General features: G+C 36.2%; 1 protein-coding gene across 1 annotated transcript in view; it reads left to right on the plus strand.

Moving 5' to 3' along the window:
• The window catches only part of LOC129004971 (DNA topoisomerase 2-binding protein 1-like), a 169,211-nt gene that overhangs the window by 67,098 nt on the left and 76,107 nt on the right, over positions 1 to 26,006 (plus strand). Inside the window, exons 15-17 of the mRNA XM_054433701.1 lie at positions 3,719 to 3,932; positions 8,586 to 8,750; positions 11,698 to 11,957. Coding sequence (XP_054289676.1) covers positions 3,719 to 3,932; positions 8,586 to 8,750; positions 11,698 to 11,957 — 639 coding nt within the window. The remainder of the gene's footprint in view (positions 1 to 3,718; positions 3,933 to 8,585; positions 8,751 to 11,697; positions 11,958 to 26,006) is intronic.

The following is a 26,006-nucleotide window of genomic DNA, read 5'->3' on the forward strand; positions in this document are numbered from 1 at the left end:
TACTGTATCTACTTATATACAGGGTGTCCAGCCTTGACTAGGACAAAATTTACCAGATTATTTGGGAGGTCAAAACAGGCAAAACATACAATACAACATGTGTCCTATCTCAAACCGTTTAGCGTCTGTCTGTATGTTCTTTTTACAAAAACATTCATAACTCCTTAACCGTCGAGCTATAGCTTTGAAATTCAGCAAATACGTTTATTGTTTTGCCCACTACCTTTGTGTAAAATATGAATGAAAAATGTATAGCTGTTTCAAAGTGAGGGCTATTTTTTTTTTCAAAGCTTAACATCTTAAAAACTAAGTTTTTAAAAAATGTTACTCGATAACAAAAGGTGGAACATTTTATTTACTATAAGATGGTGCAAAGATTGTTAAGATCGGACCATTATTAACTAAGCAGTTGCTGTTTTTGTAATAAAATAAATGGAAAGCTGTAGAGATAAAGAACAGCTTGTTGACCAATTAGCTGTTTACTTTAACTTATGATAACACGGTCTTCAATAATGTGATTTGTTTTATTTATTTTTCCTGCATTAATAGTTGACGTAAATTTGTGTATATTATGTATGGAAATTGTTGCTCATTTAATTAATTAATTAAATTATCTTTCAAGCGCTAGATGAAGATGCAAACGACTCATAAACTCAATGTCCCGCTTCCTTTCTTGGACACTATTAGTTCTAATTAAAAGGCTAAGAGTTGGTGTGTAGGTTCTAATCCATAGTATCTCCAGGCGTTTTTTCATTTTTTAGAAATTTTGATTTTTAATGTATATTTTTCCATAAAAACCCGTAAAATAACGGAAAAATAGGATTTACTCAGAAATGGCCTGAACGATTTTTATAAAGATTTAGTATGTTGTAGCCCTTTAAATTCTGAACAGAATGGTATGACTCCCATTTCTGTAAAAATTACGGTTCAAAAGTTATTGTAAATTATGTTATTTTCCCATAAAAACCTCATAAAATAACGAAAAAATCAGATTTTCTTGAAAATGGCCAGAACGATGAAACATTTAGTATGTTATAGCCCTTTAAATTCTGAACAGAATGGTACAAATCCCATCTCCGTAAAAATTACGGTTCAAAAGTTATTGTAAATTATGTTATTTTCCCATAAAAAACCATAAAATAACAAAAAAATACCCCCGTCGCAGCAAACCTGCATACTAAGCGAATTTCCATTTACCCGGCTTGATTTCTACTAAAATATTCCCTATAAATTTTCAGATTTATTTCCTATTTAAATAACATGAATTTTAGTGAGTAGTTAGGTTTGCTGCTACGGGGAAGATATTGAGGTATGTTTTTTCAATTGAAATATTGATAGCTTAGTATGAAATAAACCAAATTGCCAAATTTGATTAAAATATATCCATAAACAAGCAAACTAGAACAGTTTATTTATTCTCCATAAGAATAACATGGGAATTTTAAATTTACAATTTTTTTAATTTTCTCCGTAGTCAATGAACATTCAAAAACACTTCAATATACTAAATTATTTGTTTTTTTAAGCTCTTCAAAATGGTCTAGAGAGAAATTTAGAAATTTGAAGTTTTTAGGGTCAAAAATGAGGAAAACACATTTTTACCCCATAAAACCCCCCATAAACCCCTGATCCCATGGTCCGATTATGCTGGTTCGCGAACTCGTTCGAATAAATGTAGGTTTACACGTTTGTACCAAATTTCATCAAAATCGGATCAATTTTGCTCGAGTTATCGCGCTAACGGACACACACACACATATATATATATATATATGAATTTGAACGGATGGTGTTTTTGGCCTCTGGGGACCTCAAAACGAAAAAGTAAATCGGTCCCGGGTCTAGGTCTTACCATGAGACCTACGGTAATAGCTTATTCCCTATATGGGAAATTCGCTAAAATCTGATTTTTTTAGAAAACCTGGCTTTGAACAAAATTAATATGTTATGGTCCTTATAATTAAAAAAAAAAAAAAAAAAAAAAATAGTACAACACCCCATTACTGTAACAATTATGGTTCAAAAGTTATTGCAACTTTTGTGATTTTTAACTATAAAATATCACATTTACTCTCACCTCTTACCCATGATAAAGGTTGTTGACAAACTTATGGGAGAAAGTATGTGTCAGAAAGCTGATACCATTTATTTATTTTTTGGTCAGGTAGGGTGGATATTTTAGCTAAAGAGTTAATTTTATTAAATCATATTTCTTTAAATGAACTCTTATTAAATTAACCATAATTAGATGATCTAGTTTGGTTTTAATTTAAATTCTACGAGAGGCACTTCCCACCACGCGGCGTTGCGTCGTACCGACAGATTCTGCCTACAATCTCCTACAAGTCGCGCATGCGCAGGTCTTCCAAACAACTACTATTACCGTATACTTTAAAATTTTAAAAGCCAAAGTACGTAGGCAATAGGCATTTCATGAAATATCATCCAAACCCACAAAAAAGGCACATCTTAGGGGTGATCATCGGTTTGACTCTTTGGTCACGGCACGATCGTCAGTATGACTCTGCGGTCACGGCGTGATCGTTGGTATGACTCGCGGTCACGGCATGATCATCGGTAACATCTCTCGCCATAGCGGCGTCATCGTCACTCGCGAAGCGGCAAAATCACCGACGATCAAATCAAAGCCCGTCCCGAAAAATTCCTGAATCAAGTGTAATTCCGTCCCAAAAATCGGAAACATTTTTTCCCCGACAATTTCCTGAAATTTTGGGACTTTTCCATACCTAATATATATAGATGGATAGATCATAGATTTATTCAAGGTTGTATAGATAATTTGTCGGATTGATTCTTATCTGAATGTGATCTTAAAGAAAAACAGCAATGGCTTTGCTTGCACACTACAGGTATAAATATTGATATCATTGACTTAGATCTCCTGTTTTTCTCAATTTCCTGTAACTTACATTCAGTTCTAACAAAAATTTAAAATCATAGAAAGTCATAAGAAGGAGATTTCCGAAGCCACTATGTTGGTGCTAATCCCTCATCAATGAGTCCCTTTCCATGGTATTTCAGACAAAGAAAAACTTGTTATTGAACATCTAGGCCGTTTTCCTATTTTTCTTCTAAATTCATTGTATGCACCAGCCATAATTATTAAAGAAGCAAAGGCTGTTATGTCAAACATAGAGATTTGTAGAACACAATATAATCAAAATCAAATACCGTCAACTCATTACATCACAATAAAAGAGCAACTGACATTGTCTGCCAGTCCGAAACTTGTACCTGGAACTTTGTATCGTAAACTTGTGATATGTTAATTGATTTGTTTATGATCTTTTTGTATTAAGTTCCATTCAAAACTTGTTGTAATTTAGCTATTCAGTTGTTTCAACAAAAATATGAAAATGGGAAAGAATGCCTTGATAAAAAAAATTTATTTTCTTAAATCTTGCAGTTGAGGCAATTTCCAAGCTGTAAATAAGTTATGAAAATGAAATAATATACATAAATACAATCTTTTTTCATATTTTATTATAAGGTTATATTATAAACACAGATAGGAGTAAAATAAAACTAAAAATATTTGGTATTAATGATTTTTGGCTTGAGACCCGAGGACCAAAATTATTGGCCCGACCTGACCCGAACCAAAAAGGTCTGACCCGCAGACCCCTAGTTCAAATCTGCCAGACTATATCATGCGTCATACAATATATCATGTACTATACATTTTTGTGTTTTACAGGAGGATTGTAACGATGCTAAAGAGTTGGTAAAAATAGAATATTACCATCAACCATTAATTGTAGACACAGAAAAGAAGCCTCTGACTAGCTGTTGCTTGACACTGAGCAGCTACACTGGCCGAGAGAAGGCATTCCTAGTACAAATGACAGTGGCTCTCGGAGCTGTGTACCAGGACACCCTGGTTAAAGTGGCTAAGAAGAGTGGAGACCAAGGTGAGTGGGCAACATTTCCAGTCTTCATCTATGCCATTGTCCTATTTAAATGTTTTTTTAATGTCACTGTTTTTCATAGCATAATTTATTGATAGGTCAGTTTAAAAAATGACATATGGGCCCTGTTTCATAAAGATACTAGTCTAGTAATTACTAGTCTAGTAAATACTAGTCCCGTATTTACCTGTCCTACTAATTAGTGTTTCATAAATGTTTTTATACCGCTAGTAAATACTAGTGTATTTTACTAGTCACGTGACCAAAAATACTAGTCACGTGACCAACTTTACAAGTGAACTGTCAACACTAATTTCTAACCTCAATCACGGGTTTTCTGACGATTTATAAAGGGTTTAAATTTTGTTTTCATTTGATACAAAAAGTAAATAGTTGTAGAAACGCAGTGTTTTCTTTTAATTAATAACTATATAGACACAACAAAACAATCACATATGTAAAACATCTATATGTAAAACAATCACATATTATTTATCAAAACGCTATTATTTATGTTCATCAATGAGCCCGCCGACGCGCCGGCGTCGCGTCGCTGCAATCAACGCGGTGATTGTAGTAGCCGGTTGTAGGCCTAGTTGCGGCGCTCAACAGTTGGGTGGAAATTGATCTGTTGCTGCCACATTCGCTGTTATTTGTACAGTAGACTCCCTCTAGTTCGGCCACCTCGGGACCGGACCATTGGCCGGACTACAAAACGGCCGGACTATCCGGCTGCAGTGCATTTTAAATAATCAAAATACAAATAATAGTATTGCACAATCGAGATATGTTAATTCATTAACCTTGGTTCAGTAATAAAAACTGTAACGTTTAAAATCACGCTTACTCAAGCAAAACAAAAATTACACAACATTGTACGTACAGCAATAAATCACGTAAAGAACAGAACAATATAAATAAAGTCTAGTACTGCAAGCTACTGCTACCGTAGTCAGCATAGGCTACTACTACATATTGTTTCAGAACTTAAGAATGTCGATAAAAACCTTAGATAACTCATAAAACAGCATAAAATCATAGTACTTAGTCTTAAAGATAATAACGACAGGTGTAAAATATGATAAAGATAACAATGGATGACGAAAAACACCGCTTATTCTTTATTCTTTGTTCTTCTATTCTTTCTTTGGTTTCTCTTTATCCACACATTCAACAAGTTGCCATGGTTACTAATCACCCAATCACAAACTGTTGTAAAATATCAAGTGCACAGCAGACATCAGTTGTGTAAAGAGCAAGAGCAGATGATTGTCAGTGCAAGCGGATAGCTTGACCTTGAAGCTAACGATTGCTTTTTCTTTGTTTTGCTTAATTTATTTTTGTCAAATAAACCGTGGTGTTTCAAAAACAATAATGGGGGAACCTACTGCATAAAAAAATGGTCCGAAATATTTAATTATAAACTGCATTTCAACATATTAGACTGAAGAAAAACTGTTTATAAAATGTTGTTGGTATTTTTGAGGTTATGTAATATAGATTTACATAGGTAATATGCAACAATTCACCCATAGAAGCACCCGTCAACTAAACTGACATGAATTGTTTACTTCTATGGCCGGAAACTAAACATTCAAGTTGAATCCGGTCGAAGGTCATTCGCCCGTGACGATATGACTTGTCCCCCTGAGACCGGGCCGGACCATCCGGCGGCCGATCCAACCGAAGCCGAACTAGAGGGAGTCTACTGTATAGGTTTTGTTTTATTCTGGCACATAAAATTAAGCTTGCCATGAGTAAAGAAAAGAAAGCTCAAATTTTGAATGTAATTAAATCGTCTAAGGATATTTTGTTAGGAACGTTTTCAAGTACCCTAACCTATGTTTTAAAATATTCGAATGCATAAGAATATTTGGATTAAAAACCATTCTGTGATATTTTGATATTTTGAGTCTACAACCCATGAATAATAAGCCTAAACGTTTATTGATATAACAAATAATTGCAACGCCGTTACAAGCAATGGAGAAGTAGGTAGGTTTTCAAGTATAGTAAAACATGACTCAAATGCTAGGGCTGGGCGTCGCCGTAACTCAGAGGTAGGGTTCTCGCTTTTCATGAGGTCGGTCCCTGGTTCAAATCCGCGCCACTCACTGTACTTTTCATTCCATTAATTAAACTTTTACATGTTTTTGCATTAAAATAACAGCTCTAATATTCATCATCTAATTTTTTTATTACTTTGAATAACAAATTCAGAATACCAAAATGGATTAAAAGTAATGTTTTTATGATAAGCAGTTCAGTCCAACGCCCAAAAAACAAATATAGACCTACAAAATTGTTAGTACATCACAGGGTTTTAGCATAGATAAAACATAGGGAAACAAATAATAAGCACCTAAAAATACCCCTGCCGCAGCAAACCTGCCGACTAAGCGAATTTCCATTTGTCTTAATTGATTTTCAATTAAATATATTTTAATAACATTAGGTTTAACGAGTACCTAGGTTTGCTGCTACAAGGAAACTAATAAAGTGTGTTTTTTGTAAAATATTGATAGCTTAGTACAAATAAAATTTTTTTATCAAAATACAAAATATATCCATAAACAAGCAAACTACAACAATTGACAATATTCTCCATAAGAATAACATGGGAATTTTAAATGTACAATTTTTTTTATTTTCTCCGTTACTATTAACCGAACAAAAATACTTTTATATACTAAATTAATTGTTTTTTTAAGCTCTTTAAAAAGGTCTAAAGAGAAATTGGGAAATTTTGTGTTTTGAGGGTCAAAAGTGAGAAAATCCAATTTTTACCCCATAAAACCCCCCTGTAAAGCCCCGTTCCCATGGTCCGATCATGCTGGTTTGCGAACTCATTCAAGTTTATCCCGCTTTACACCTTTAAACCAAATTTCATCAAAATCGGACAAAAATTACTCAAGTTATCGCGTTCACGGACGTATATATATACATATATAAACATTTGAACGAATGGTGTTTTTGGCCTCTGGGGACATCAAAATGAAAAAGTAAATCGGTCCCGGGTCTAGGTCTTACCGTGCCACCTACGGTAATAGCTTCTTCCCTATAGGGAAATTCGCTAAAATACAATGCAACTCCTCTTTAAAATTGTCTTACTATCCTACTAAAATGTCTTTAAATAAAACCGAGAGCCTTGGGTGTAAAATAATATGATTAATGTTGCAATGTTGGATACATTTTTGTACATCTTTGTAAGCAATACGGTATGTGGTTTTAATTTGGTTTCTCTCAAAGCTTAAACATCTTTTCTCTGTGATAGCTAAATAGTTGATATAACCATGAAATTTAGCTCAAGTAAAATTAGACTAAAATTTCACAGAAATTGATAACTTATAATTATAATTCATTCTAATAGGGCGATCGTACATAGGCTACATTATAAAATTCAATTTCACTCATTTTGTACTACGCCACATTTATTGATTGTAATTTATATTTAATAATAATTATCTTTTTAGCAATCACAGATCTATTTTTATCTTAAATTACAAACGTGAGCCAATTCGCACTTGCAAAAAGAACTTAATAATTCATTTTCTTTTTAATGATGTGAGTAATGAAATAACTCTCTTTCCAAAAATACTAGTCTACTTCAAATAATACGGGTGTAGAGAGGTTGTTAGAAAATGGCAAGTATTTACCAGTGTAATTTACAAGAGTAAAACTTTATGAAACACATTGCTGTCTACACTAGTAAAAACCACTAGTAATACTAGTCCCTACACTAGTAACTAGTATTTTACACTAGTAGGTTTTTGAAACGTAGACTTGTAAAATACACCAGTATTACTAGTCCATGGACTAGTAAATACTAGACTAGTAGTTTTATGAAACAGCCCTGGATACAGAATCAATCTTGATTGGAATCGAACCAGCAACTTTCAGATTTGTGAGAATTGTAACCACTTGGCTGAATTGTGGATATTTATAGGCATGCATTGTGGATACGATACTCCCTGGTGTGGATTAACGTCCGAACTAGCGAGTACTACTACTATCCACAGTACTATCCTGATAATTAGACCAATTCGTTAACTACGGGGCAAAAATGTGGTTCCGGTTCTACTATAAACTGTAGGTCTCTTAGTTGCCATTAGCTGTTTGGGCTATTTATTAACAGCTGTGTCTATGGAACATGTCGGCCTTAGTCACTAACAAGACTACAAGATCGCGCCACTCATCCTACATCCTACATTCATCTCCATTCATACTTGGTTTTAAATACGTACATTTGTATGGTCACCATTTCAGAATAAAGTATTAAAATTTTAATGTAATAAAGTACTCAGATAGTTCTTACTTATAAAGCTGCTTCTCACCCCCAGAGCAGAACGTTTATGTTTATAAACATTCTGCAACGGACTTGGAAAAATCCAAAAATGTTCTCAACACCAAAATAAATATAAAAAACAAAAACACAAAAATAAATTTAAAAAACATTTTGGCAGGCTGGACTTTCTGCAGCCCTCCTAGTCTTTCTGTGACAATGTCACACTGTCGCCTGTAGTTCTGCTTTGGCTTCTCTCTGTCAACTCCTCTAGGATTACTGACAAAATATTGTAACACTGTATAATACTTTCTGAAATAAACATTATTTTGTTTTGATCTTCCCTATTGCCTATTGTCATGTTTAACTTTCAGAGCTGCTAGCTTCCACTCACCTTGTCTGCCCCAAGCCTGAGGGTAAGAAGTTCACTGCTGCCACTAGGTGGGGTCTGACAATAGTTACCAAGGATTGGCTTCTGGCTTGTGCACACTCTAGTTCAAAAGTTCCAGAAACCAGTTTTCTGGTCTCAGAAATAGCAGGTAACATTGTTTTCCTACACTTGTCTATTTTCTGAGGGGTGGTCAAGATATAACTTTCAAATGCCCTCACCCTGTACATCCCATAACCTTGCAGTGACTAAAGACATTCAATACAATATCATATCCTACCATATGATGCATGCTTGTTGAAAATACACTTGTAGATCTGGAAGCCAGTATTCAATCAAGTATATCTAGTCGTGATACTCGAATCCAAAAATGTTGATTCTCAAAACCGAAACTGAAACTCGGAAATTTGAATCAAGAAACCTTTACGCAAAACCTTTTTGGTTCTGTTCTGGTCAAGGTTACAAAAAAAGAACAGGTTAAGTGTTAATTAACAAATCAGAATAAATTCACTCCTGACCTTGACTTAATAGCATGAATTGTGATTAATCATCTATATATATAATACGCTAAGCCGATTTTTGTGAACAGAACTCCTCCCTCATTTTTGGACCGATTTTGACGATTAAAGTGTCAAAACAATGGCCCTGATCTGTAGTTTTGCAAAGTTTTTTTTGTTTTTTGAAATCTTTATTAGTTTGGACAGGATCTTCCATCAAAGTTGGGTTTTCTCCCATAAGATTAACATGGGGGAATCTTAAATATTTATTGGAAACTTTGTCTCCACTAATTTGAGAGAACGGTTGGGCGGAGAAACTTGGTAGAGGTGTCCAAAGAAAGGTCTTGGTCTGTAGATGATTTATCAAAAGAAAAACTAAGTAAATTCCCTTAGGGCTCTGTCGCAGAAGCCTTTAAAGATCCCTCCACCGATTTGTTTACATTTTGGCCATGTGGATAATACTTTTTAATGAAACAGCTGTTCATTTTTAAATTGTATTTTAAACAACACACATTTATTGAGAGGTATTTGCAATGTTATTTTCTTGAACTCTTAGAGAGCCTTTGAATGTTATTAGGCTAACAAAAAAGTGTTGTGCATTTTTACTAGCGCTACTCAGCAACAAAAATAATTTAATTTATCTCTAAAAAACATATTCTTAAAGTGCACTGAGCAGCAGTCTAAAAAATACTATGTCACTTTCTCATATAGTTACAAAATGCTCAAACTCGCATTGTGACATTAATTTATGAATCGGCTTATATTTCTCCATCAGTTATTCATCTGCAGAAGAAGTTCAGTGTACTCTTATCGTGTCTAATAACATCCAAACACAAAAACCTTGCCTAAAATGGTACCTATCTTGACACATTATTTGCAGTGGCCTATATTACGGACCGTGGCCCACTGGGTTGGTAACATCATTGAAAGTAACACAATATTTTGGCTGGAAGAGTAAATAACTATTTAAGCAGCTACTGTCATAACAGAAAGGTCATATTTCTTTTAAACTAAATCACATTATCCTTTATAAGTTGATTAACAATGCATGTAAGTGTCAATATTTACGTAACAGCCAATTTACAGTATCTTTTTCTCTTTGGAAATACCATATTGCTATTTGATTTGCATTATTTGTTGCCAATGAAGCCACACGACCATATAAACGAGGAGGCCCCCAACCGTCGATTTCGACGGGTTTCACCTAGTATATATTAAAACGTGACAGGGTTTTTTTCACGATTATGAATCAATTACTTAACGGATTTTCACGATTTTTCTGTTGAAAGAAAGATAATTTAAAAAAATTGGGAATGTTGAAGCCATAATTTTAGTTTAGGGTTTAATTTTTTTTTTTAATTAAGTTTTAATTTTTTTTGTCTAGCAGCCGACGTAAACATTCTTGACTAGCTTTTGCTATTATACCATTTGCTTAACGTAACAGCTGTAAACATTCAGCGTTTGCAACACAAATTCAGCATTTGGATCAAAATGAAATTACAGTACATAGGTAGGGTTAACTTATTTATACTATGTGGAATGCTATATTAATTTATTTGTTCATTTATTCGGTAAGAGGATGACCGATTATTTAAATATACACAGTAAAATACTAGATGTTCTAATAATTTTTTTTTGAGCAGTATTTAAAACCTCTAGTTTGTTTTAGTGCAATATAATTTGTTATAACTAACTAACAATCTATAGAAATATGAGGTTATTTTATTTACTCTGTGATTTTGTCATTGATTATAGGAAATAAGTAAGATTCTATAACCATTGCTGTATACGAATCGAAGCTCACGAGCTTTCAAAAGAAAGCTTATGAAAATTTATTTTCTACTCAAATTTTTTAGGAAAGGTTGGAAAATAATAATTATCACATGTTTTAATTCATCTTGACAGCTTTTTCTTTACAATAAATTTTGAACTGCTTAAAACTATGCTTGAATTAGGAATAGATATATTGATATAACTATATCCAGTTTTAATGGACTACTCGATTCCCGTACGTAGGACGGGCCGTCAGCTCGTACCCTTTAAACCTAAACAAATTAATTTTTCATAAACAACGAACAAACCTTAAAATAAAGTAAACTTCTGACATTAACTTAAAATGTTGATTTAATTAAAACATTTAGTGGTCAATATTTATTTGTGTTTATTAAATATTGATGTAAAACATAACTCTTACAATAATAGTATACTATTTTTGATACCTATTGCAGTTAGACTATAAATTACTTCTTGCATCAGTGTTACTGATGGTTTGTTTGCGACATTGCTGCCAGCTTGAGGATTACAGTGTTCAAAATAATAATAATGATGCCAAAAAATAACAGCAGCTTCAAAACCAGAACTAACAAAATCCTCAATTTCCAAACTTTAGAGTCCCTAAACTCGCCGATTGAATCTCAAAACCAAAACTTTTTCCAAAGTTTTGATGGTTATGAGATTTGGTTTTGACACGTCACTAATATCCAGTACATTAGTCAAGATATTATTACTGAACTGTTATATGCAGCCGTATGGTAATAGGCATTTTTGAAAATATTCTCAAATGCAACTAATTTAAAAAGTCTTATCAAAGTCATTCTACAGACTCGTCAGCCAGTATTGGATATCAATCGCTCAGTTCAGTGACCAAGCAAACCACATCAACATCTGCAGTGGTCAGCACTCCTAAGCCTACAACTTTCTCAACTAAGGAGGCTGATGTCAACTTCAAGACTCCCACCAGTGGTCCTGCCAACCCTCTGCCCCACCCTGCTGTCAACTCACTGAAGCGCAAGAGTTCTGCAATCACACCTGATGATCACAGTCCCTTCCATGTTTCCACACCTGACACACCATATGGACAGGTATTTCATTCACTTCAATACAAGCTGCTATTGTTACAGAAGGATGTTCCACTTTGTACAAGCCTACTATGGATTGTCTTTAGGGGTGTGCGAGGCATCGAAAATGCATTGAAATTCCGATTCGATTTGATACATCAGATCTCGATTCGATTCAGTGATGATCAAAATAACTATTCGATTCATGGGAGAAGGGACCGATCATAAGGTATACCCGGGTGTTTAAAAAATCTGTTTACTGAGTAATTGTATTTGTTTAAAGTAAATAATAAATCAACTTTACTTATTTTATAATTTTATTGAAACTGAATTTACACTACACATAGGTTGTAAACTTAAAATAAATGTTCAAAACGCTTTCCACTAACTTCAGTGCATTTTTACAGCGGTTTTTTTTAGGGGTGTGCGAATAGTGATTTTCAACCTCGAGCCGAGCTTTTTCAAAAATTTTCGAGCTCGAGCTTTTTCGAGCCGAGCTTTTTCTAGCGTCACCTTATCTAAATTATTAAACTTTTTTTTCTTAAAAAAGTGCATAATAATAATGTTCAGTCAATTTTTAAATAAACACAATGTTATTTTAATATGTGGGTCAATCCATGTCAAGTGATCAAATACCAATTACCTCACCATTTTTTACAGGATTGATCTTTTTACATTAGATACATCTATGAGAAAGAAGCTTAAATATGAAAAAAAAAATTTTTTATCTCATCTCGTTTTTTTGTTATCTTATTTTAAAGTTCCAAAAAAAGCGCGGTTTTGCGCTTTAAGGGATTTACGTTTTATTTAATATCTCAAGAAAGAATAAAGATAGAGAGGTAAAACAAAAACCATTCTTTTCAGGATTGAATTTGCTTTAATTTGATATACAACATGACAGTATTTCAAGTAATTAAAATTTCAACCCCCCAAACTCAAAATTTCAAAAGCCAATCCCAAAAAACGCATATGATTAAAAATTTTCAAAAAAATACCATGAGTTCTTGATATAATTACTAAGGTGGATACAAAATTTCAATTTGGGATCTTAGTGGGATCACATCCAAACATTAAAATTACAGTTGAAAAACACACAAATTTTCATTATTAGCCTATCAGGTAAAACTTGGCACTGTGTAAGTTAAAGGATTTATCATCCAATGCATTGTTATGATAAAGTTGGTTAAAAAGCAAAATTTTTTCTTATGTGACCAATTTAACCTATAGGCCTAATAAAAATTTATATTTAGTAGAAAAATCACTACCTTTCAGCAATTTTAATTGTGTACATAATTATTTTTTTTAGAATAACCACTAATAAAATTAAAACATACGACATACAAAATCCATTATTTACAGATTTTTTTGTTTGTGTATAATTACTATAGGTTGCAGTAGATTGTGTGAGTCAGGGGGGTGGTGGGGGGGGGGGGGGGGGGAGTTGTGTGTGAGATGATGTGCTCTTTTCATGTCTCCACATGTATGAACAAGTACAGACTTGAAATCACTTCCTGCTTACTTTTGCTTCAGTCAGAGCCAGAGCAGGCAGTGAGTTATCTTCTTTTGCACTAGTGAGAAGTGATTTGTGAGTTTAAAGGTTAAGTGTGTGTTTAACAGTTTTTGTTTTTGCAATTAGTTGTTGGTTTTAAATGTAGTTAGTTGTTTGGTAATGCCAAACTTGAGATGGAAAGGAATAAAAAATCTGGTACAGGGTTTACAACAATTTATTGTTGTAATCCGTATGAGAAAAGCAATCATAAAGTTATAAAAAGTCTGAGACCAGTACAAGTATGGATGTTCGAAATCAAAAGGGAAATAAGGCCTGGGATGAAAATTTGTGACAGCTGTCGTAAGCAACTTCTAAGAGATAAAAATGATTTGGAATCTGTTGAGTTGGATAATCCATCGACTTCTCAAATGGACACTAACTTCACTGACCCTAATTTATCATTGGAGTATTTAAACAAATCACTAGAGAACATTGAAGAATCACCCATTACAAAAAAAAGGCTGCATTCACCTGCTTACTGTGTAAAAAAATTGGAAAAGGTTACTAAAAAGCTCACTACTGAGTTGGTCGGTGATACGAGCTTCTTTGAGGATGAAGAGCAAGTTAACCCAGATTCAGAAATGATTGCGCAATTGAAAGAAAAATTTCAGAAAACTACGAAAAAAAGTGAGAAGTTCTTGATACTTACAACATTACCTAAAAGTTGGACTGTAAAAAAAATTGAAATCGAGTTTGGTGTCAGTAATAGGATGGCCAGAAAAGCTAAATCGCTAGTTAAAGAAAAGGGAATAATGTCATGTCCAGACCCAAAGCCAGGAAAAACTTTAGACCAGAATGTTGTAGATAAAGTCAAAGCCTTTTACAACTCTGATGATGTGAGTCGAATTATGCCAGGCAAGAAAGATTTTGTAGCGATGAAAGTAAATGGAAAGAAAGAACATGTGCAAAAGAGACTAGTTTTATTAAATTTAAAAGAATGCTTTGAACTGTTCAAAAAGACAGAATCAGCTGTGAAAATTGGTTTCTCAAAGTTCGCTGATTTAAGACCGAAGAATTGTATCTTGGCTGGGGGAAATGGAACTCACTCTGTTTGCGTGTGCACAACGCACCAGAATGTAAAATTAATGATTGTCGGAGGAAAGCTGAAAGAGGTGAAGATTGATGAAGCTACGATCTTGGTGATTACAAACAATGTTTGTCACAAATAATGTGTCAAGAAAATACCCCTGACTGCTACCTAAACAAATGTGTAAAATGTCCAGGAGTATTAAAACTAAAAGAAGTACTTATGAACCACTTTGAAGAGGGGATGATAGAGACCATCACATACAAACAATGGGTTTCTGTGGATAGGTGTACATTTGAGACATTTTGCAAGACTGTAGAAGAATTTGTGGACAGTTTTTGTGAACAGCTTGTTGGACTAAAGAAGCATTCATTCATATCCCGTCAGCAATCAAAGTTCTACAAAGATTTGAAAGAAAACATTCAAGAGGATGAAGCAGTTGTAAGTTTGGACTTTTCAGAAAACTACTCTTTTGTGGTCCAAGACGAGGCACAGTCTTTCCACTGGAATAATGACCAAGCTACTGTGCATCCATTTGCTGTTTATTACAATGAGAAAGGAGAAATTAAGTATACAAGCTTTGTAATAATATCAGAATGCTTGATTCACGACTCGGTAGCAGTCCATTTATTTCAAAGGAAATTGATATCTTATTTAAAAAGTGAAGTTTTGCCCAGTTTGAAAAAGATCTATTATTTCTCCGATGGCTCAGCTGCGCAATATAAAAATAGGAAAAACTTCATCAGTATTTGCAATCATCAAAATGATTTTGGAATTGAGACAGAATGGCATTTTTTTGCCACTGCTCACGGCAAAGGTACATGTGATGGCCTAGGAGGGACTGTCAAAAGGCTTGCAGCAAAAGCAAGCTTGCAAAGACCGTTTGATGAACAAATTATGACCCCTTTACAACTGTTTCTTTGGAGTGAACAAAATATCCCGAGAATAAAATTTTACTATTGCACAAACGAGGATTATTCAGAAGAAGAATCTTTTTTGAAATTTCGACTGAAAGAAGCTGAAACTATTAAAGGAACACAACAGTTTCATACTTTCATTCCTCACAGTTCAACTGAAATAAAGTGCAAGATCTATTCCTCTTCTGACAACTTTTGCATGGAAGAAATAGTTGAAGGAGGTAAAAGATTGTCAATGGATGAAATATCAGGTTATGTTACCTGTGAATATGATCGACGCTGGTGGCTGGCAAGTGTTCTATCAAAGGACGATCAAAGTGAAGATGTGGAATTAACATTTTTACATCCTTCTGGTCCTGCACCCTCATTTGTTTTTCCACACAAGCCAGACATTTTAAAAGTGAACTTAAAACAAATCTTAACTCGAGTGAACCCGAACACAGCTACAGGACGAACGTATATAATTTCCCATAATGAAACTACTGCAGCAACAAAGACCTTAACATCAAGACTTCAATTGGCCGAATCACCAGTATAAAAATACATAGTCTTCACCCTTCATGATTAGGTTTGTTTTTGATTAGAATTCCTATTTGTAACAAGGGACTTAAGCACTGAACAAAATGTTTTACATTCATTCCTCTCTTATCAATACCAAATTTTAGACACTTTAGGCTTACTGTACTTGTATTGTGCAACTGGTTAGGCATATAGACTGATAGCTTTTTATTGTATGTTACATTACTTTGACATTTTTGTAGCTAATGAATGTAACTATTAGCCCTGTAGCCTACGACTTGTCTATTTACATTGCAGGCTTATACAAAAAAAATTATTTTAATATGGATCCCATTGAGATCCCAACTTGAATTTTTGTACATAAATTATTGATAACATTAAGAATCCATGGTATTTTTTGGAAATTTTTAAATCATATGCGTTTTTTGGAATTGGCTTTTAAAATTTTGAATTTGGGGTTGAAAATTTCAATTACTTGAAATACTGTCATGTTGTATATCAAATTAAAGCTAATTTATTTCTGAAAAGAATGGTTTTTGATTCACCTTTCTATCTTTATTCTTTCTTGAGATATTAAATAAAACGTAAATCCCTTAAAGCGCAAAACCGCGCTTTTTTTGGAACTTTAAAGTAAGATTACAAAAAAACCAAAAGAGATAAAAATATTTTTTTTATAAATTTTAAATTGGTTTTATGTGTATATTAAATAAACCAAAAACTAACAACAAAGAAAAACATAAGGGAAAATTTTATTTTTTATTTTGATCACTTGATATGGAATGACCCATGTTTAAAAACATTGAGAATTGTCCAGACATCAAATAGGCCTAGTAGATGACCACGATAAGAACTGAACTCAACTAAATTAAGATGCAAGAAATAAAAGGATAATTGAAGGCCTGACGAGATATGCAGTGCAGACTGAGACAATCAGATTGTCTTTCATAACAGAACAGCAACGCGACCTTGGATGACGACAAAACAACTAGCAAGACGATTACATTATTATGTATATTGTAACTACTACTATGACTATTTAATTCTATTTTGTATAAATAAATACAAAATAAATTTTAAAACACGTGATTATTCTTGTTGTTTTCCATGCACAAAATATTTTAGTTTTATCAATTGTATTAATAAAAAAAGAACATAGTTGGTTTGGATCCAAAAAGGTGGAGAGACAAGTAAAAAGTAAACTTATATATTAAAAAATATATAATTGACATAAGAAGGAAATAGACCAAAACACTAAAATTATTGAATAACACACAAAGTAAAGAAGAAATGAAACAAAGAACACTATGAATCAACACTGTCACTCAATTTTGTTATCTAGAAGGGTCGGCAACTAATCAATAAATAGCCAAAACCAGTTTCCTCCCCTTCTTGCAGTCTCACCACCTAGTCCAGGAGCTGAGGGGGTTTGAGCATGCATGAAAGTAGTACGCAATGTTATTGCTGATTATTTTAATATGGACTGTGGTGATCAAAATTACGTATGTCGCCTATTTCAAAAGTGGTCGATAAGGTAGGGGGGAGGGGGCAAACATGGCGGTTTGCGCTATGCATTAAAACGCTGATATTTCGAAAACGGTGAAAGATAGAACATCGGTTAAAACGTCGTTGTAATTCTAAAAATGTGGACTACAATAATGGTTATTGAGTCCGAGGTCGTATCTCTATAAATAAACAAGTTATTGTATAAAATATGTAAAAATGGACTTTTCGTGTAGTTTTGTTTACCGAAAGTAGAATTAATTTGTGAGTGTCGCAAAGAAGTAATATCAAATACCTTTGCTGATAGTTGTAATATGGACTATGGTGATAAAAAATACACATGTCGCCTACTTTTCAGGTGGTCGAGAACTTGGGGGGAGGGGGGCAAAGATGGCGGAACGCGCTATGCATTGAAACGACTATAGCTCGATAACGGTACGAGATAGGACATCGGTTAAAACGTAGTTTTAATCCAAAAAGTATGGCCAATAGAAAAGGTTATTGAGTAAAAAGTTGTATCTTAACTAATAAAAAAGTTATAACAATAATAAGTTTAACAAAATATACATTATACAGCTATTTTTTCCAAAATCATATGAATTGTTGATCAAAAATAGTGTTATCACTTAATTACTCGGCTAAATATTAACTAGATGCATTTTCTTATAAGAAAAAAAAATATTATTACGAATACATATGGTTTAAAATGTAAAACACGGCCTCCAAACTACATATAATACTTGGGGTTTCGCCGCAATCAAATGCATAATACAGATTACCACTACAAATCCAATTTTAATTATATTGACATGTGTTATTACAATATGATTATGGGTCAATCCATAAAACCCCTCATAACACATTTTTGATTAAGAGCTCAAATGAGCCAGAAAAGACGTTGGAAGTGGAGCGGAACGCTTTTGTCCGTAGCTCCAAGGTGCAGCGGTCGCCACCACCGAAAAACGTGAGGACATCTCCCCCACCTGCCACCTTCAAATGCACCAAGGAGTTCCCCCATTTAGGAGCTCCTTCGGAAAGTGGAGCTGGGAACGGTGCGGAAAGCGTCGGAGATGTAGGTGTCGAGCTGGTGTTGCCAGCAACTCTCCCCCACTCTGCCAGTTCTGCTGTAGGGATGCCGGAGGAGCCATTCAAAGCACCGCTGAGGTCGGAAGGCTCTGAGATGGTGCTTCTGCGTCAGGAATATCTTGACGCAGAGAGTGACATTGAAACCCGGCTCCAAGACATGGAAGCTACGATCAAGGCTATGCTGGACACCTTCCGGACCCAGAAAGCCGTAAATCAAGTGGTCAAAAACGGCATGGCCTAACTGGAGGATGACCTTGGCTTCGTTTTTGCCTGCCGGGTGGTGAGTAAGGCAGCCATGGAGAAGATTGCCGAGAAGGTTGTGTCTCTGTCTGACGAAAGAACACTGCCTTCTAAGAAACGTAAAAGGCCTTCCACATCGGACAGTCCTCAAAAAAGAGAAGAAGGCGTCCAAACCAAAAGGACCACGGTAAAGGCCAAGGCAACTCAGACTGATCTATTGTCTGCTGTGCCCAGATCCTTTTCGGACATAGCTGCAGCTCCTGCAAAGAGCCAACAACCACAGCTACCTACGACCCCCCTTCAGGGAAGTTCCCGAAAGGGGTCAGTCGTAGAGACACCTGGGGCTGCGTGGGAAAAACGTCGTTCCCGAAAGGAGAAGAGGCAGTTGAGGCGGGCGGAGGTCGCCTCTATAAAGAATGTGGCAGTGAAGGCAAAGCCGACCGGCGTGGCCCAAACTGGGCCCGGCTCGGTCTCTGCTCCGAAAAAGTCCCGGCCAAAAAAGCCCAGGACGGAGGCAATCCTGGTCAAGCCCTCAGGGGGGAGATCTTTCGCCGAGGTCTTGGGTGCAATTAAGGCCAAGGCTAAGCCAGAGCAGACCGATACGGTTGTACGGTCGATTAGACGAACCCGGGACGGGGACGTTCTCCTTGAACTGGGTAAGTCGAAAGACAAAGCAGCCTTTACTGCCGAACTGAAGGCAGCTGTTGAAGGCCAGGGCACCGTCCGTGCTCTTGAACCAAAGACATCAGTCGAGGTTCGAGACATTGATTGTGTGTCGACGGAGGTTGATGTTGTTGAGGCCCTGAAGAAAGCTGTCCCCGAGCTTGGCGGGCAAACGGCTTTATTTAAGGTGTGGCTCACAAAACCGAACAGGAGTCAGCAGCGGATGGCGGTCGCCGAAATGGCAGACGCACATGCCACGAAAGTGCTGGGACTCCAGCATCTGAGAGTCGGCTGGGTCAACTGCAGGCTCAGACGGAGAGTGGAAGTGAAGAGGTGTTTTAAATGCCTCTGTTTCGGCCATTCCTCCCGAAACTGCAAGGGACCCGACCGAAGCAAGAACTGCCTTCGGTGCGGGGAGGTCGGTCACGTCCGTAAGGACTGCCAAGTCGAGTCCTGTTTCCTTTGCAAAGAAAATGGGCTCGCTGACAAACACTTGAAGCATATAGCTGGGTCTGGACAGTGTAGTGTATTCAAATCTGCACTACAGCAAGCGAAAGTCCTTTCACGAAGATAAGAATCCTTCAGTGCAATCTTGAGCGATCCAGGTCGGCTGACGCACTTCTATGTCAGCTTGCCCTAGAACACGATGTCGACGCGCTCTTAGTCAGCGAACAGTACCAGTACCGTGATAGGGACCCATCTTTTTGGTTCCCTGATAGTCTTGGTACTGCTGCATTCTGGGCGCGTAATGCAGCGAAAGTACAAGTACGGGGTCACGCGAAGGGCCGAGGTTTCGTTTGGGTTCGGTGCCGGGATGTCACTTACTTTAGTGTCTACCTCACTCCCAACGAGGCCATCCGTGAATTTCGTGAGAAGATAGACCGCCTGGAAGAGAGCGTGCGCAATACCACAGGACACGTCGTCGTGGGTGGGGATTTTAATGCTAGGGCTGTCGAGTGGGGAATGACCCTCACCAATTCCCGGGGCAAGTACATTCTGGACTTTGCTGCCAGAGCCGGACTCGTTGTCGTCAACGAGGGAAACACGCCAACTTTCCGGCGCCCGGGGATGCGGGGAACGATCCCAGACATAACCCTTGCATCTGAGTCCCTTTTGCCAAGGATCAGAGCCTGGAGAGTTCTGGAGGATTACACGGGCAGTGACCACCAGTACATTATTTTTGATGTCCTGGATGGTCATCAGAGACAAGTAGCCGCGTTTCGTCAAGTGCCCGTTCGATGGAATATTAAAAAATTGGACGTGGCAAAATTCAATGAAGCCATCTTACGAGGAACACCGGTGGTTCCCCCCGCAACTAGTGTGGCTCATGCAGAGGTGTTAGTTACATCCATGATGGGACTAATCGTCTCCGCTTGCGATGAGTCTATGCCTCGCGGAATATCCCGGTGCAATAAGCGACCTGTGTACTGGTGGACTGCCGAGATTGCGGAATTGCGTCGGTCAGCATTGAGAGCCAGAAGACTTGCTACCAGGGCCAGAGAACCTGTAGACAGACGTCGTAAGTCGGATGCTTACAGAGTGGCTAGGAGGTCTCTTCGTCGAGCCATCAACCGGAGTAAACGTAGTTGCTGGGAGACATTAAGGGACGATATCGATTCCAATCCGTGGGGCTTGGGTTACAAACTGGTAACCAAGAAACTTGGCACCCGCTCTCCACCTTCCGTCATGGATGGGGCCACTATGGAGAGGATAGTCGAGTCCCTTTTCCCGGCTCACACGTTGCGCCCACTGCGGGATTTCGGAAGGGTGGATGACGTACCACTTTTCAGTCTTGGAGAGGTGGAGGCGGCCGTCCTATCCCTGAAGAACAATAAGGCTCCTGGACCCGATGGGGTACCCGGCGAAGTTCTCAAAAAGGTTTTGACTATTAACCCCTTGATCCTTTTACGCATGTACAATGCCTGCCTAGTCAAAGGAGTTTTCCCTTCGTGCTGGAAAACAGCTAGGCTTGTGCTTGTTGGGAAGGGGAAGGGAGATCCAGACCTGCCATCCTCTTACAGACCTCTGTGTATGTTGGATACGGCTGGAAAAGTCCTCGAGAAGTTGATACGTTCCCGACTGAATTCAGCCGTGGTCGCTGCGGGGGACCTGTCCTCTCGGCAGTATGGATTCAGGATGGGGCGATCTACGGTTGACGCTGTTGAAGAGGTGAAGCAAGCCGTGATGAGAGCTGAGGATTTTAACCACTACTCTCGAAGGGTTGTGCTGCTCGTCACTCTCGATGTGCGAAACGCATTTAATTCGGCGAGGTGGTGCGATATGCTGGATGCTCTGGAGAACACCTTTCACGTCCCGGCATACCTCATGCGTATCATAGAGGATTATCATAGAGGATTGGGTGGACTTCTACCTCACCCAATTTCTGACGGGTCACGGCTTTTTCCGGTCGTACCTGTTCAGGATGGGCAAAGCCGTGTCACCCGATTGCATATACTGCCCAAGCATTCCCGATGACGTGGAACATACATTTTTCCACTGCCAGCGTTGGGAAAGGCCCCGCCTGGAGGCTCAACAGTTAGTAGGACTGCTGTCGGTGGACACGGTCATACCGATGATGACGGAGGGTGAGGACAATTGGACCTGTGTGTCACATTACATCCAGGGTATTCTCCGCGCCAAGAAGCTCGACCTTGACCGGGATGCGGTGTAGGTCTTAAAGTATTCAAATGCCATAAACGGTGAGAGCCCTGAGGGCTTAGGTAACATGTTGGCCTGACTTGAAGTAATGTGACAAACAATTACAGAGTAGAGGGGGTTTTTTAGTGAGTAGTCTGCGATAGATTCAGGAGTCTCACACTACAGGCTGGCTACCTGTGTGCGTAAAAGCATTTTCCCTCCTCTCCCTTAAAAAAAAAAAAAAAAAAAAAAAAAAAATGGGTCAATCCATTACAAATCATACAGAATGAATATTTTTTGTTGCTTCACATTTTTAATTTTTATGAAACTTTCATAAAATGTTAACTGTATCTATAGAATTGACATGCAAGTGTAAAAAGTTTTTTTCTCTCAAAATTTTTTTTGGCGGCCATTTTTGTTTGAGCGAAACGCGCGTAAAGAAGAAATTCAAAAATCGACATTTACTAAATATTTTATAACTTTTTTATTTTTTAAGATATCAGGACAAATTAAAAACCAAAATATTCAGCAAGAAATGGGCTTAAAATTGATATTTAATAAATGACATAAATATGTTGTATAGTATGTAAAATGCTAAAACGTAAAAAAAAGATTTCAGCGGTGAAAATGTTATTTTCCCTGCAATATTTTCATAAGAAAAAGTAATTACTCACCTTTAATATTTTTTGCATTTTAAAGTTGGCATATGAGATAGTCTAAATCTCAAGTTTGGGCTATGAAAGTCTTATCCTTTTTTCTTTATAGGTCTATAAATATGGTGGATTATCCGATTTCGGCCATTTTCAAGATCTTATAAAATCACAAAAGGGACTGAACCAAAATCAATCAAATTTCTGTCATAAGTACTTGTAGTTGTTGTAATTATGATGTATAAGTTTGATCACTGAGACTGTTTAGAAGATATGCAACATCAAAGTTGTTCGAAAATAGTGTAAAGTTGAAATCTCATTGCTCAGTTTTTGTAAAATATTGAAATTTCTTCCAGATGTGGTCGATAACTGCAATGGAGTAGTTTTCCGTAGAACTCTTTTAACTGGAACCCAAACAGTGTCATTTGTTAAGAGTTTAAATGATGTTTTGGGTCCTGATGGATGGAAAAATTGAACCAGGGCGTCCTTTTTGTCTTCATTCTTGTCTTGTATTCTGCCAATCCACCACTTCTCGTCATAAATACACGCTATGTTGTCTTGATTGTTAAAGGAGTAAGTGTTAGTGAACTGTATTGATATTGGCTGGTCTTCGAATTGTGTAGATTTTGATGTTTGAAAACGTCTGACTTGGTTGTCACTTAGCTGGAAAAACCTACGGTAAATTCTTGTACCATGCAAATGGATGCAGAGTAGCTTGTGAGTTTGTCCAATGGAAACTTTGAATTACATCTTGAAGTGTAAAAGGAAAGTTTTCAGAAAAATCTCCAATAACTAAAACTTAATGGTTGTTGAGATTTTCTTTCAGTCCTTTAAAATGTGTTGTGTTTTGGATATAAAATTGTGGGCCTTTAGAGAGATAAGTTTATCAATCAAGCCTTCTCACTCCTCACATGGCAAGATACAAGAAGTAACTCTAGCCAGTATGCAAAGACCGTATCAAAACCAAATAATGACCCCAGAAAAAATTATTAAATTCTGCACTGAAAAAAATTACGGACATAGAATACAAATATGTTACATCGAAAGAAATTGAAGAATGGGAAGAGTAGGTTTGAATGCTGCTTGCCCGTAACAGGTACAAGAAATAACCATAGGTTTTTCCAGCCAAGTGACAACCAAATCAGATGTTTTCAAACATCAAAATCTACACATTTCGAAGACCAGCCAACATCAATACAGTTCACTAACACTTACTCCTTTAACAATCAAGACAACATAGCGTGTATTTATGACGAGAAGTGGTGGATCGGCAGAATACAAGACAAGAATGAGACAAAAAGGACGTCCTGGTTCACTTTTTCCATCCAACAGGACCCAAAACATCATTTAAACTCTTAACAAATGACACTGTTTGGGTTCCAGTTAAAAGAGTTCTACGGAAAACTACTCCATTAGAGTTATCAACCACATCTGGAAGAAATTTCAATATTTCACAAAAACTGTGCAATGAGATTTCAACTATATTCAACTCTTTGATTAAATATTGAGAATCAATACTGTATAAGGGAATGTGATCCCTATTACATTTTTTACACTCTGTTTAATGTCTTATCAGAAACGGTTAAACGTTTTTAATCCATACGTTTCTTGAAAAAGTGTCAATAAAACCAAGATGAACATGAAAGTTCATTGTGTAAGCCTCCATTTAATCTAATAAAGTTTTATTTGTGTGTATATGATTGTAACATAGTAACATACCCTTTCAAAACAAGTAAATATAAACTGATTAGCTTAGTCGACTACTTGTTCTAACGCTACTTGTTACGCTATTTTCGCACAACTTTGATGTTGCATATCTTCTAAACTAGTTGAGTCTCAGTGATCAAACTTATACATCATAATTACAACAACTACAAGTACTTATGACAGAAATTTGATTGATTTTGGTTCAGTCCCTTTTGTGATATAAGATCTTGAAAATGGCCGAAATCGGATAATCCACCATATTTATAGACCTATAAAGAAAAAAGGATAAGACTTTCATAGCCCAAACTTGAGATTTAGACTATCTCATATGCCAACTTTAAAATGCAAAAAATATTAAAGGTGAGTAATTACTTTTTCTTATGAAAATATTGCAGGGAAAATAACATTTTCACCGCTGAAATCTTTTTTTTACGTTTTAGCATTTTACATACTATACAACATATTTATGTCATTTATTAAATATCAATTTTAAGCCCATTTCTTGCTGAATATTTTGGTTTTTAATTTGTCCTGATATCTTAAAAAATAAAAAAGTTATAAAATATTTAGTAAATGTCGATTTTTGAATTTCTTCTTTACGCGCGTTTCGCTCAAACAAAAATGGCCGCCAAAAAAAATTTTGAGAGAAAAAAACTTTTTACACTTGCATGTCAATTCTATAGATACAGTTAACATTTTATGAAAGTTTCATAAAAATTAAAAATGTGAAGCAACAAAAAATATTCATTCTGTATGATTTGTAATGGATTGACCCATAATCATATTGTAATAACATATGTCAATATAATTAAAATTGGATTTGTAGTGGTAATCTGTATTATGCATTTGATTGCGGCGAAACCCCAAGTATTATATGTAGTTTGGAGGCCGTGTTTTACATTTTAAACCATATGTATTCGTAATAATATTTTTTTTTCTTATAAGAAAATGCATCTAGTTAATATTTAGCCGAGTAATTAAGTGATAACACTATTTTTGAACAACAATTCATATGATTTTGGAAAAAATAGCTGTATAATGTATATTTTGTTAAACTTATTATTGTTATAACTTTTTTATTAGTTAAGATACAACTTTTTACTCAATAACCTTTTCTATTGGCCATACTTTTTGGATTAAAACTACGTTTTAACCGATGTCCTATCTCGTACCGTTATCGAGCTATAGTCGTTTCAATGCATAGCGCGTTCCGCCATCTTTGCCCCCCTCCCCCCAAGTTCTCGACCACCTGAAAAGTAGGCGACATGTGTATTTTTTATCACCATAGTCCATATTACAACTATCAGCAAAGGTATTTGATATTACTTCTTTGCGACACTCACAAATTAATTCTACTTTCGGTAAACAAAACTACACGAAAAGTCCATTTTTACATATTTTATACAATAACTTGTTTATTTATAGAGATACGACCTCGGACTCAATAACCATTATTGTAGTCCACATTTTTAGAATTACAACGACGTTTTAACCGATGTTCTATCTTTCACCGTTTTCGAAATATCAGCGTTTTAATGCATAGCGCAAACCGCCATGTTTGCCCCCTCCCCCCTACCT

Source organism: Macrosteles quadrilineatus, unplaced genomic scaffold (genome assembly GCF_028750875.1).
Source record: "Macrosteles quadrilineatus isolate MER2022 unplaced genomic scaffold, UCM_ALF_1.0 Scaffold_13__1_contigs__length_4303367, whole genome shotgun sequence".
Taxonomy (NCBI): domain Eukaryota; kingdom Metazoa; phylum Arthropoda; class Insecta; order Hemiptera; family Cicadellidae; genus Macrosteles; species Macrosteles quadrilineatus.